This window comes from Pseudophryne corroboree, chromosome 4 (genome assembly GCF_028390025.1).
Source record: "Pseudophryne corroboree isolate aPseCor3 chromosome 4, aPseCor3.hap2, whole genome shotgun sequence".
Classification (NCBI taxonomy): Eukaryota; Metazoa; Chordata; class Amphibia; order Anura; family Myobatrachidae; genus Pseudophryne; species Pseudophryne corroboree.
Window position 1 is genome coordinate 374119737 of NC_086447.1, and position 14119 is coordinate 374133855.

A 14119-nucleotide genomic window follows, 5' to 3' on the forward strand; every position below is an offset into this window, starting at 1 on the left:
GGGGTTTTTATGGACCGCCAATTCGCCCTGAAACACTCTGTTCCCTTAGTACCCTTGGCATCGGAAATTGAGATTTGTGGGTTAAACGGGGAACCATTATCCCAAGGTAAAATTACCTCTTGCACTAGCCAGATTTCTTTGTTTATTGGAGCCACACACTCTGAAAAATTGTCCTTTTATGTGACTGTCTGTACTTTTGCCCCATTGGTGTTGGGGTTACCCTGGTTAAGGGCCCACAATCCTCAATTTGACTGGGTCTCTGGGGAGATTCTTAGTTGGGGTACTGATTGTTTCAGGAGTTGCTTGAGCCTTCCAGTCAGGCTCTCGCAGCTAAGTTTGCCAGGATTGCCAGGGTGTTATGCAGATTTTGCGGACGTGTTCTCCAAAAAAGTTGCAGAGGTACTACCTCCCCATCGCCCCTATGACTGTGCCATTGATTTGTTGCCAAATGCTAAGCTTCCCAAGAGCAGGTTGTACTCCCTGTCACGTCCTGAGACTCAGGCTATGGCAGAGTACATTCAGGAGAACTTGGCTAAGGGATTTATCAGACCTTCACAGTCTCCAGTTGGGTCGGGGTTCTTCTTCGTGGGTAAAAAGGACGGTTCGTTGCGACCCTGCATCGACTTCAGGGAATTGAACCGTATCACGATTAAAAACTCTTACCCACTGCCTCTCATTTCGGTCTTGTTTGACCAGCTTCGTACTGCCACCATTTTTTCTAAGATTGACCTACGCGGTGCGTACAATCTAATCCGAATAAGAGAGGGGGATGAATGGAAGACTGCCTGTAATACCCACTCAGGGCATTATGAATATTTGGTGATGCCTTTTGGGCTCTGTAATGCCCCGGCAGTCTTCCAGGATTTCATGAATGATGTGCTCAGGGAATATTTGGATAGATTCTTAGTTGTATACTTAGATGACATCCTAATCTTCTCCCATTCCCTGGAGGAACATCGGAAGCATGTACGCTTAGTCCTCCAGAAACTCAGAGACCACCGGCTTGGGGCGAAGCTGGAGAAGTGCGAATTTGAAGTTCAGCAAATCGCATTTCTAGGATATATTATCTCCCCAGAAGGTTTCCAAATGGAGGGTTCCAAGGTACAGGCAGTCCTGGATTGGGTGCAGCCCACTAGTTTGAAGGCGCTTCAGCGTTTCCTGGGCTTTGCGAATTTTTATAGACGATTTATCGCTGGATTTTCGTCTATAGTGGCGCCCTTGGTGGCACTCACTAAGAAAGGGGCGGATGTTGCTCACTGGTCTTGTGAGGCTAAAGCGGCTTTTGCCCGTCTCAAAAGGGCATTTGTTTCGGCCAAGGTGCTGCGACACCCAGATCCAGAGCGTCCTTTTGTGGTGGAGGTGGATGCCTCTGAGATGGGTATTGGGGCAGTGCTTTCTCAGATGGGAGTGTCTGATAATCGCCTTCATCCCTGTGCTTACTTTTCCCGTAAATTTTCGCCTGCCGAGATGAATTATGACGTGGGTAACCGGGAATTGTTGGCTATTAAGGATGCACTCGAGGAGTGGAGACACTGGCTTGAGGGGGCTAAGTTTGTGGTCTCAATTCTCACTGACCATAAGAATCTGGCATATTTAGAGTCAGCGAAGCGTCTCAATGCCAGGCAGGCACGATGGGCTTTGTTTTTTGCTCGCTTTAATTTTTTGATAACATATCGCCCTGGGTCAAAAAACATCAAGGCTGATGCGCTCTCGCGGAGTTTTGCTCCAATCCAGGAGACCACCGAGGAGCCGTTGCCCATTGTTTCCCCATCATGTATTAAAGTGGGCATTACCCAGGACCTCTTATCATTAGTCCTTAGAGCACAGGAGCAGGCTCCTCCAGACCTTCCGGTAGGTCTTTTGTTTGTGCCTCCTAGGTTAAGACAGCGAGTGTTCCTGGAATTCCATGCCAAGAAGTCTGCAGGTCACCCGGGTATTGCCAGAACTCGGGAGTTGCTATCTAGGGCGGTGTGGTGGCCCTCGGTGGCTAAGGATGTGGATCAGTGGGTTCGGGCATGTGACATCTGTGCCCGAAATAAGACTCCTAGAGGGGTTCCGGTTGGCCCATTACATCCACTCTCTATCCCATCTAAGCCATGGACCCACATTTCAATGGATTTTGTGGTGGACTTGCCCAAATCCTCGGGGATGACAGCTATCTGGGTTGTCGTTGACAGGTTTTCGAAGATGGCGCACTTCGTTCCACTGGTTGGGCTGCCATCGGCCAGACGCCTGTCTGAATTATTTATGCTGCATGTTGTGCGTCTCCACGGGTTGCCACTTGATGTGGTCTCTGACCGCGGATCCCAGTTTGTGGCCAAATTCTGGAGGGCATTTTGTTCCGATCTCCAGATTTCTGTCAGCTTGTCGTCGGGCTACCATCCGCAGTCTAATGGGCAGACTGAAAGGGTGAACCAGTCCTTGGAGCAGTTCCTCAGGTGTTATGTCTCCAAGTGTCAGACTGACTGGGTTGCTCATCTGTCCATGGCGGAGTTTGCCTATAACAACGCGGCTCACTCTGCTACAGGGATCTCTCCATTCCTTTGTGTGTATGGGCATCATCCTAAGGCCAATTCTTTTGACCCCCTGGACTCCACGCCTGGTGGTTCCTCTGTGGTTTCGGTCCTTAGAGGTATTTGGCGGAAAGTGAAGAAAGCCCTTGTGTCTGTGTCATTAGTGACCAAAAGGGTTTTTGATAAGCGGAAAAGACCCTGCAGCTTCAAATTAGGAGACTTCGTCTGGTTGTCTACCAAGAATTTGAAGTTGAGACAGCCATCTCATAAGTTAGGCCCCCGGTTCATCGGCCCTTATAAGATCACCAGGGTTATCAATCCGGTGGCATTTCAGTTAGATCTGCCCCGTTCTTTGGGTATCAATAAAACCTTTCATTGTTCCCTTTTAAAACGGGCGATTAGTAATCCTTCTTCCAGTGGAAGACCTTCCCCTCTTCTGATACGTGGCCAGAGGGAGTTTGTTGTTGAAAGGATTCTTGACTCCAAGGTGGTTCGGGGTCGGCTGTCATTTTTGGTGCACTGGAAGGGGTATGGCCCGGAGGAGCGGTCGTGGGTGCGCAGTTGTGATCTTCATGCCCCCAGACTGATACGCTCTTTCTTCTCGCAGTTCCCCGATAAACCCGGTGGTAGGGGTTCTTTGACCCCTCGTCAGAGGGGGGGTACTGTTAGGGTCTCCTGCCCTGTGCTGCCACGTCGTCATGGCAACCGGGAGACAAGTGCTAGCGGAGTGACCTGAGCGCAGCTGATACTCCGGTTCGGGTCTTTTGCTGTGCAGTGGTTATAGGCTCTGTGCATGGCAGGGGATCCGGTGCTGGTTTTTGTGCTCACAGTCTGTGAGGTCTGAGTGGGGCGTGGACAGCACCTGCTTTATAAGGCCTCTTCTCAGGGTAAGCAGATGCTGCTGAATCTTTGTTGGTTAGTCAGTTTCTGAAAGTTAGCCAGTACTGTGTAGCTTTGTATTTGTTTGTTGCTTACTGCAAATAGGCCTGGGGATTTGGTATTACACTCTGCCAATCCAGACCTAGCAGTAAGACTGGAGTCAGTCGTTTAGCTTGCTGGGGTTCTGTTACTACTCTGTGAACTTAGCAAGTTTGCGGCTGTATTCTAAGACTTGCCTGTCTAATCCTGTCTCACTGTGCTAGGTGTCAGGGGTCAGTTTAGTGGCAGTAAGCTGAACCTGTGCACTGCAAGTGAGAATTAGGATTGTGGAGACTCTCCTTGTGTCTATCATTCCATCTCTGACCAAGGAGTTTACTGCCACACCCGTTGGTAACCCTTTAGGGTTTTGCTGTTGCCCTTAGCAACAGCATTTCGGGTTCTCTGCGTATTAAAACACAACATCTTGCTTTTCCCATCTGAGCAGTTCTAATACAAGGGAGATACCCAGTTCCTTAGCCTCTGGGCTTCTCTGTTCACTTTGTGTGTATTTTGTTAACCTATCACCTTCTGTGTACGTTATGTCATATTCCCCAGTCTGTCTGTAAGTCCATTTGTTTTGCATAACAGTTCAAACACCAGTACATTCCTGCAGGCACTGGAGTGCATAACAGTCCTGACACCAGTACTTTCCTGCAGGCACTGGTGTGCATAACAAATAGGGGGTTGTGAGGCCCCTGTGGGTACACTTGGTACAAACAGATAATGTATAGAAAACCAACGCTAGTAAATATATATTTAAATATATGATGATGCTAGACGGTTAATATGGGTTTTTAGAAAATGTTTTTAATTAATAACTATTTATGATTTTATGTACAAATTTCATAAAATCACAATGCATTGCATATCTGATTCCATAAATAGTCACCATATGGACTTAGGACCTTCTCCGGATTCCTCCTGTGAGCACTTGAAGTAGCTGGCGTAGCTCAATAGGATGCAGTCCCCAATGTTTTTAAGCACACAGTGAATGTCCCATGAATGGATGTGCTCTAGGAGTATCCTTGGATTTATGCAATTAGTTAGGAGCTTTCCGCTGGAGGGTAAGTGTTGTCCATGTAATGTCCAATAGGTGATGGCAAGGAGTCCGCAATAAAAAGAAGTAGAGTCCTTATAGCTCAACGCGTTTCACTGGGTTGTTGTACCCCAGCTTCCTCAGGAGCATATGAGTGTGGTGTTCCCAGACCTGCTTTAAATACCTGTCAGGTAACGATGTAATTGTATGCACTTGTGTGCATACTAACATAATTTGAAAAACCGTCGAGCAAAATCATAAAAGTACCGTATTTGCCGGCGTATAAGACGACTGGGCGTATAAGACGACCCCCAACATTTCCACTCAAAATATAGAGTTTGTTATATAATCGCCGTATAAGACTACCCCCTTCCACACACCAAATAAAACGTAAAAGAACATCAGATTTGTGACATACTGTATATTATGACCTGATAAGAGATTCGGATAGGGAGTATTTATGAAGGTATGCATAAGAAGGGGGGAGGGGGCGAGGAGAAAGTTGTAAAATTTATAAAAGTATACCCCTGTGTGCATTTAGTGTTACCGGTTTCACATGAGTGAGTATCGGAAGGCCACTATGGCAGCTATGTCTATCCCAACTGAAGTGCACCCGGCGTATAAGACGACCCCCCAACTTGGAGGCATGTTTTTCAGGGCAAAAAAGTAGTCTTATACGCCAGCAAATACTGTATATATCGGAGGCAATGCTATGTTAATTTACAAATCATATGTTCTGTAAATGGACAGAATTGATGATCAATAAACAAGAAATTGTGTATATTAACCCAAATAATTATCACTAATACTGACCGGTCACGTGATCTTAAAAACCAATCAGATCCCTTAAAATAAGGTCCTCCAATTGGTTGATATCAACCACGCGATCAGACCGGACAAGGGTATTGGCCCTCATTCCGAGTTGTTCGCTCGGTAATTTTCTTCGCATCGCAGCGATTTTCTGCTAATTGCGCATGCGCAATGTTCGCACTGCGACTGCGCCAATTAAATTTGCTAAGAAGTTTGGTATTTTACTCACGGCATTACGAGGTTTTTCTTTGTTCTGGTGATCGTAGTGTGATTGACAGGAAGTGGGTGTTTCTGGGCGGAAACTGGCCGTTTTATGGGTGTGTGTGAAAAAACGCTGCCGTTTCTGGGAAAAACGCGGGAGTGGCTGAAGAAACGGGGGAGTGTCTGGGCGAACGCTGGGTGTGTTTGTGACGTCAAACCAGGAACGACAAGCACTGAACTGATCGCACTGGAAGAGTAAGTCTCGAGCTACTCAGAAACTGCACAGAAAAATCTTTTCGCAATATTGCGAATACTTCGTTCGCAATTCTGCTAAGCTAAGATTCACTCCCAGAGGGCGGCGGCTTAGCGTGTGCACTGCTGCGAAAAGCGGCTAGCGAGCGAACAAATTCGGAATGAAGGCCATTATTCTTTTGTATTTTTGTTTTTATAACTTCATAAATTCTTTGTGCACCTTATATATGGCATCAATTATGTGACTTTCCCTTGTAAAAGTATAAACATATATGTATTGTGGCAGCCATTGTCTAATGAAGAAATAAATGTATAATTCGAATGCGATCACGTGATATGTGTAGCATGTGTCCTGGTTCATGTTTACTCTGGCTGTCAACTCTGTTGCTGTGGGAACAGATGCCGAGAGCGGCGGACCCCAGCCGTAGCCCGCAACACGGTGTGCGAGCCTGGGAGTACACACCACCCGCCACCACGTCCCCACCACAACACTGGAAAATAGGGAAAACAGTAGACATCTCAGTAAATGATGACTACAGGAGGAGACGTGCTCCGGGGTCCGTGGACTCCCCGGAGGAAATGCGTCACAGTGCGCAACCCAGAAGCTCATCGCCCCCCGACGCCACGTCTCCAGGGCAACCACCATACAACAAAACAGAGTGCACACTGTACACACAAATATATAATAAGAAATAAGAGGAAGAGGTATAAAGGAATAAATATATAGTTACATATATAACATCTTTCTAATTGGGAAAATTGGATATTGGAAAGATACATATGAAATACATGAATAATACCTAATACTCCACAATCATAAAAATAGAACATTTATATATGATGTTTCATTTATCTTGAGCAATATGATATTTATTATCGTTGTTAGAGTATTCATATGGCAATCATAGTACAGAATTAAGGGGGTCATTCCGAGTTGATCGCTCGCTAGCTAGTTTTAGCAGCCGTGCAAACGCTATGCCGACGCCCACTGGGGAGTGTACTTTAGCTTAGCAGAAGTGCGAATGCTTGTGCAGCCGAGCTCTACAAAAACAGTTTGTGCAGTTTTTGAGTAGCTCTGAACCTACTCAGCGCTTGCGATCACTTCAGCCTATTTGTGTCCGGATTTGACGTCATACACCCGCCCAGCCACGCCTGCGTTTTTTCAGACACACCTGCGTTTTTGCAAACACTCACTGAAAACGGTCAGTTGACACCCAGTAATGCCCTCTTCCTGTCAATCTTCTTGCGGCCGTCAGTGCGAAGAAAAACTTCTCTAGAACCTGAGCACAACCACATAGAGCTTTGTACCCGTACGTCGCACGTGCGCATTGCAGGCCATACGCATGCGCATAAATGCCGTTTTTTCACCTGATCGCTACGCTGCGAAAATCGGCAGCGAGCGATCAACTTGGAATGACCCCCTAAGCTCAATAGTTTCATTAAGGCTGTCCGGATATAATTAATTAAATTTCAACATCCAGAAGACTTCTCTCACATAATTTATTGTATCTATCTCCCCCTCTAGCAGTATGTGTGATCAATTCTAAACCCACAATTTGTAATCTTAATGGATCACTGTTATGTTGTGTTATTGAAATGTCTAGGTATGTTGTGTAAAGTGCTTATCTTAATGATGTTTCTACTCTGTTCCATAAATCAAATATGTAGATGTCTTATTGTTCTGCCAATACAATGTAACCCACATCCACATGTTAATAAATAGATAACATATTTAGAGTCACAGTTTATAAATGACTTTAGTTGATACACTTCTTTTGTGGATGGTAAAATAACTGATGTTGTTTTTTTCTGCATATTTGAGCACATGGTGCATCTTTGCCACATTTATGGAAACCACATGGTCTTTGTGGTAACCAGGAGCATCCATCTGGTTTCAATATTTCTTTATTCTGTATAGTTTTGAGGTGACTTGGAGCTAAGATGGTTTTGAGAGATTTATTTATTCTATAAATGATATGTGGTTTATTAGGTATTATGTCCCAAAAGACATTATCATGCCTTAGTATTCTGTAATTCCTGGAAACATATTTTCCGATCTCATTAGCACTTTTGTTAAACTTACATATAAAAGCTAAATCTTGTTCGGTATCGTTAAGTTTTTTATTTCATATTATATATTTGTGTGTACAGTGTGCACTCTGTTTTGTTGTATGGTGGTTGCCGTGGAGATGTGGCGCCGGTGGACGATGAACTTCTGGGTTGCGCACTGTGACGCACTTCCTCCGGGGGATCCACAGACCCCGGTGCACGTCTCCTCCTGTAGTCATCATCTACCGAAATGCCTATTGTTTTCCCTATTTTCCAGTGTTGTGGTGGGGACGTGGTGGCGGGTGGTGTGGACTCCCGGGCCCGCACACCGTGTTGCGGGTCACGGCTGGGGTCCGCCGCTCTCGGCATCTATTCCCACGGCAACAGTTGACAGCCAGAGTAAACATGACCCAGGTCACATGCTACACATATCATGGGATTGCATTCGAATTATGCATTTATTTCTTCATTAGACAATGGCTGCCACAATACATATATGTTTATACTTTTACAAGGGAAAGTCACATAATTGATGCCATATATATGGTGTACGATGAATTTATGAAGTTATAAAAACAAAAATACAAAAGAATAATACCCTCGTCAGGTCCGATCACGTGGTTGATATCAACCAATTGGAGGACCTTATTTTAAGGGATCTGATTGTTTTTTAAGATCACGTGACCGGTCAGTATTAGTGATAATTATTCGGGTTAATATACACAATTTCTTGTTTATTGATCATCAATTCTGTCCACTTACAGAACATATGATTTGCTAATTAACATAGCATTGCCTCCGATATATACTTTTATGATTTTTCTTGACGTTTTTCAAATTATGTCAGTATGCACACAAGTGCATACAATTACATCGTTACCTGACAGGTATTTAAAGCAGGTCTGGGAACACCACACTCATATGCTCCTGAGGAAGCTGGGGTACAACAACCCAGTGAAACGCGTTGAGCTATAAGGACTCTACTACCTATTGGACATTACATGGACAACACTTACCCTCCAGCGGAAAGCTCCTAACTATTTGCACAAATCCAAGGACACCCCTAGAGCACATCCATTCATGGGACAGTCACCATGTGCTTAAAAACATTGGGGACTGCACCCTCTTGAGCTACGCCAGCTACTTCAAGTGCTCACAGGAGGAATCCGGAGAAGGTCCTAAGTCCATATGGTGACTATTTATGGAGTCAGATATGCAATGCATTGTGATTTTATGAAATTTGTACAAAGTTTTTTTTTAAATAGTTATTATTAATTAAAAACATTTTCTAAAAATCTATACTAAACGTCTAGCATCATCATATATTTAATTTTATATTTTCTAGTGCTAATTTTCTGTACATTATGTTTTCAGATGTATCTTTTGCACCAAGAACAGAGCTGGTGCAAGTGTGTTCTGATGACGGATATCATACCATTTAGTTCCATGCACTCATTTCAGGACCAATTGTGGCCGACTTGTGTTCAACCTTGCATCAGTCTCAGTGTGCACATCAGGATGCTCTTATCATACATATAATACTTGATGTAAAGTCAGCTGACAATATCCATGGACATGCATTGTAGCGTAGGTACAGCAATATGTATAAGACCATATGTCCATTGTACAGTATTTCTGCTATTGAACTGGCAGTTTTACATAGTTGACTGAAAGGAGACATACTCCATAAAAAGGGTTGCATGTCTCCATCCACAATTCTTTCACTGAGGATTAAATCCTTTCTATTAGTTTTGTGAGATAATGTTGTTTTATAGCACTGATCATGTACATTGGGGGTCATTCCGAGTTGATCGCACTCTGACGATTTTCGCTGCTTCTGCGATCAGGTCTCTACTGCGCATGCGTATACACCACAATGCGCATGCGCGTCGTACGGGTACAGTGCGGGTCATAGCTGAGCTATAGATTTAATGAAGAATCCATTTGCACAGCCGATCGCAAGAAGATTGACAGAAAGAGGGCGTATATTGGTGTCAACTGACCGTTTTCTGGGAGTGGTAGGGAAAATTAAGGTGTGTCCGGGCATTTGGAGGGCGGGTGTGTGACGTCAATTCCAGCACCAAAAAGACTGAAGTGATCGCAAGGGCTGAGTAAGTTCAGACCTACTCTGAAACTGCACAAAATGTTTTTGCAGAGCTGGGCTGCACAGGCGTTCGCACACTTGCAAAGCGAAAATACACTCCCCCGTGGGCGGCGACTATGGGTTTGCACGGCCGCTAAAAACAGCTAGCGTGCGATCAACTCGGAATGAGGGCCATTGTGTGCTAATAGGTAACTTTTACTGTGCTTTTACATTGGCTTCATTTATCCCATCTTATCCTTACATTACTGATTGCTCTCCAGGTGTCATCTAAAGAGTTGTCCGTGGACCTATCATCTCTTCTAATGTCCCATGTTATCTTACTTTACTGGTCCTTTTTTATTTCCAGCATCTCATTCTCTCTCTCCATTGCAGTCCTGCACTCCTCGCTGGCAGACATGTTTATCCAACACAGATGATACTCTTGGATTTGCTCTGGGATCACTCTTTGTCAAATCCACGTTTGATAAGAACAGCAAAAACATTGTGAGTTTTTATAGCAAGAAATACTCACTAGGACACCTGATAATATCCATAATCATACGTTGGTATTAATTGTACTTCAACTTTCCTTTAGGCTGAGCTGATGATCGCTGAGATCCGATCAGCGTTTGAATACACACTTGGAAGACTGTCATGGATGGATGAGAAGACAAGGAGAGTAGCAAAGGAGAAGGTGTCATACAATGCTTAGTTCTAATTATTCCAGTTCTGCTTCATGCATCACTGTTATAGATCCATTGTGTTATCTACATAAACCCATATATGTATCACTTATATACAGACACTTGACTACGCATAATACATTTTCTTGTGAGGACCAGAGTTGCAGGCAATCAGTAAATATATTCATGATCACTAAGGGGGAGATCAGAGGCGTAACTAGCACGGGGCGAGCAGGGCACTTGCCCTGGGCGCCATGGCAGACCCAACAGAGGGGGCACCACCGGCACTTGCATGGCCTGCTCGCCCCACTGAGCACCATTGCGCTCACCTCCACCGCGGAATGCCGGAGCTCCGCCAGTCCTCCACACGGCTGAGGTCCTCTTGCAGCAGAGAGCGTGACCGCTATGTGTCACGCTCCCTGTTTGATGAGCCTGCTGCTCTCCGCCAGCTCCCGGTCGCCTCACCCCGTCTTCCAGTCCTCCCAGCTGGCCCATGGTGGTCCTGGTTAGCGGGTCTGTCTTCCACTGTCCTCGTCATGTCCCTGGCTCTGCCAGTGATTGTGTGTACACTGTGTGTCATACGAGTGTCACTGTCAGCCTGGGCTGCTGTGTACACGGCGGTGACTGCATTGTGTGTCCCCATAGCTGCGCTGTCCACGGGTGATCCTTACTGAATTGATTGCAGCACAGACGAGGAGCTGGGTGTAATGACATACAGTACTAATGATTTTTACAAGGCTTATAATTTTCCTGTATTGGAAGGTGAGTGTTCGTTCGTGCACAGTGACAGCAGCCTCCTGTTTAAATGTATGTGGTATCTGTACAGCAGAGGGGCATGTGGGTTTCTGCATTGTGTGTAGAAAAGCACAATGTAGTAGTAGTTACATTAGTCTGAATTATACATATAGAGTCATTTTATTTGTGTTGTCTGCCAAATCATATTCTTGCTTGTGGCACATTATGAATTTGGGGGCACGGTTATCAAGCTTATTATGAATTTGGGAACACCATTGTGTGGCCCACTATAAAGTATAAACACTACCACATACTGTAGGTATAAGAATAAGTGGCTAGAAGATTTCTTCTCGCATCCCTGGAAGGATGCGAGCAGAAATCCATGATGCTGATTTCTGCGCTTCGCGTGGCAGAAACTGCGTCGCACTGGGCACTTAAGTCGGAGTGTATCTGGCACTGTGGGGCAATGTGTATCTGGCACTGTGGGGATATGTGTATCTGGCGCTGTGTGAGGTAATATGTATCTGACACTGTGGGGCATTTGTGTATCTGGCACAGTGGGGCATTTGTGTATCAGGCACTGTGGGGCAATGTGTACCTGGCACTGTGGGGCAATGTGTACCTGGCACTGTGGGGCATTTGTGTATCTGGCACTGTGGGGCATTTGTGTATGTGGCACTGTGGGGCAATATGTATCTGGCAATGTGTACCTGGCACTGTGAGGTAATGTGTATCCGGCACTGTGTGTACTGTGTAAAAAGGGGACTCTACCTGTGTACTGTGTAAAAAGGGGACTCTGCCTGTGTACTGTGTAAAAAGGGGACTCTGCCTGTGTACTGTGTAAAAAGGGGGCTCTGCCTGCGTACTGTGTAAATAGGGGACTCTGCCTGTGTACTGTGTAAAAAGGGGTCTCTGCCTGTGTACTGTGTAAAAAGGGGGCTCTGCCTGCGTACTGTGTAAAAAGGGGACTCTGCCTGCGTACTGTGTAAAAAGGGGACTCTACCTGTGTACTGTGTAAATAGGGAGCTCTACTGCCATAATATGCAAAAATTGATTGAAGGTGTGCTGAGAGACGACACAAGTGGTAGGTGATAGTGTGCTGAGAAATGACACAAGGGGTAAGTGATAATGTGCTGAGAGAAGACACAAGGGGTAGGTGATAGTGTGCTGAGAGACGACACAAGGGGTAGGTGATAGTGTGCTGAGAGATGACACAAGGGGTAGGTGATAGTGTGCTGAGAGACGACACAAGGGGGAGGTGATAGTGTGCTGAGAGACGACACAAGGGGGGAGGTGATAGTTATGTTGGAACGCCCCATTTTCAGTGGCCATGCCCCTTCTGGTATATGACCACGCTCCTTCTGGTGCATGGTCACGCTCATTTTTTTGGAGCGCGCCTCAGGCGCCCACACATAGTTGATTGTATGGGTTGTTGTTGTTTTTTTTTTTTTTGGGGGGGGCGCCACTCTTCATCTTGCCCTGGGCTCCGAAAGCCCTAGTTACGCCTCTGGGGGAGATTCAGAGGCAGAACTCTGGGAGGCAACGGAGTCATCTGCCGCCGGGCTCCTGCTCTGAAGGGGGCACCTCTCCTCCCATTCTGTGACACCAATGAATTAAGTTAATTGATAGCTGCCGCTGTCTTTTCAGTGGCCGACTTCCTCACTGGTCCCTGCACCTTACAAATCACACCCTCTTTATTATAAATATACACATTTTACAAGTGTCATACCCAGGATTACAAACCACAACCTATTACACTGGAAGCAGACACCTTACTGATGAAGCTGTTTGCTCCTGTATAGGAAATATGAAAATTTTAACTATATGAAGATACTTCTCTGACAATTACACATAACTTCATATAGTTAGAATTCTCATGCTTCCTCTACAGGAGCAAATAGCTCCATCAGTAAAGTGTCTGCTGTTAGTGTAACAGGTCATGGGTTCTAATCCTGGGTATGACCGCTAATAAATGTGTGATTTAAAATAAAAGACAATTAAATGTATAAATATAGTATATACATTTTTATGGACACACACACACACACACACACACACACACACACACACACACACACACACACACACACACACACACACACTTATCTTGATATAGGAAATAGGGGGCACCAATATTTATCTTGCCTCCGGGCAACTGGGACGAACTTACGCCACTGGGGAGATTAATTTAGCTGCAGGTAAAGTGGCCGGTGCTATTCAATTAGAAGCCTGCAATCAACTGATGACTTGCCCCGAGGTAGCACGTAATGCAGATTTTACTCACACCTTCGAATGGTGCAAGCAGAAATCCATGTTAAGTGCTGCATTTGAGCTAGTCGTGGGTTGTTCATGGGGTTCTAATCGAATAGCCCAACCCGCGGCTAAGTGAATCTTTCCCTCAATGTCAAGTTTTCACGCTTCAGTAAGAAAATAGTTCACATCTACAATAGACCATACAGCAGTGTTACATTGATTGTGTCAGGTTGCAAACAGCATTTGATATTGCATAATGGGGAAGATTCAATTGTTTGAAAAGTCAGTTGGGTTTTTGTTTTTTCCTATCTCATAGACATGAAAAAACAGACACACAACCGACTTTTCAAACATTTGAATTCCCCCCAATGTGTCAGTAAGTGGTGTCTTTGTTTTGCTGGTTTTTGTTTAAAAAAAATTAACAGTAACAATTATCTGAAGGATTAGCAACCCTTGTGCATACTTAGCAGTGACATTCTAGCATGCTGACGATTCTTAGGTGTTACTACTAGTTTGTCAAAGAATTTAGGGGCAGATGTATTAACCTGGAGGAGGCATAAGGAGTGATAAACCAGTGATATGTGCA

General features: G+C 45.1%; 1 protein-coding gene across 2 annotated transcripts in view; it reads left to right on the forward strand.

The window, feature by feature from the left end:
* Positions 1-14119, forward strand: part of ECE2 (endothelin converting enzyme 2) — a 373266-nt gene that overhangs the window by 336575 nt on the left and 22572 nt on the right. For both annotated transcript variants that reach the window (XM_063916625.1, XM_063916624.1), the window contains exons 11-12: positions 10256-10366; positions 10458-10556. In XM_063916625.1, coding sequence (XP_063772695.1) covers positions 10256-10366; positions 10458-10556 — 210 coding nt within the window. The remainder of the gene's footprint in view (positions 1-10255; positions 10367-10457; positions 10557-14119) is intronic.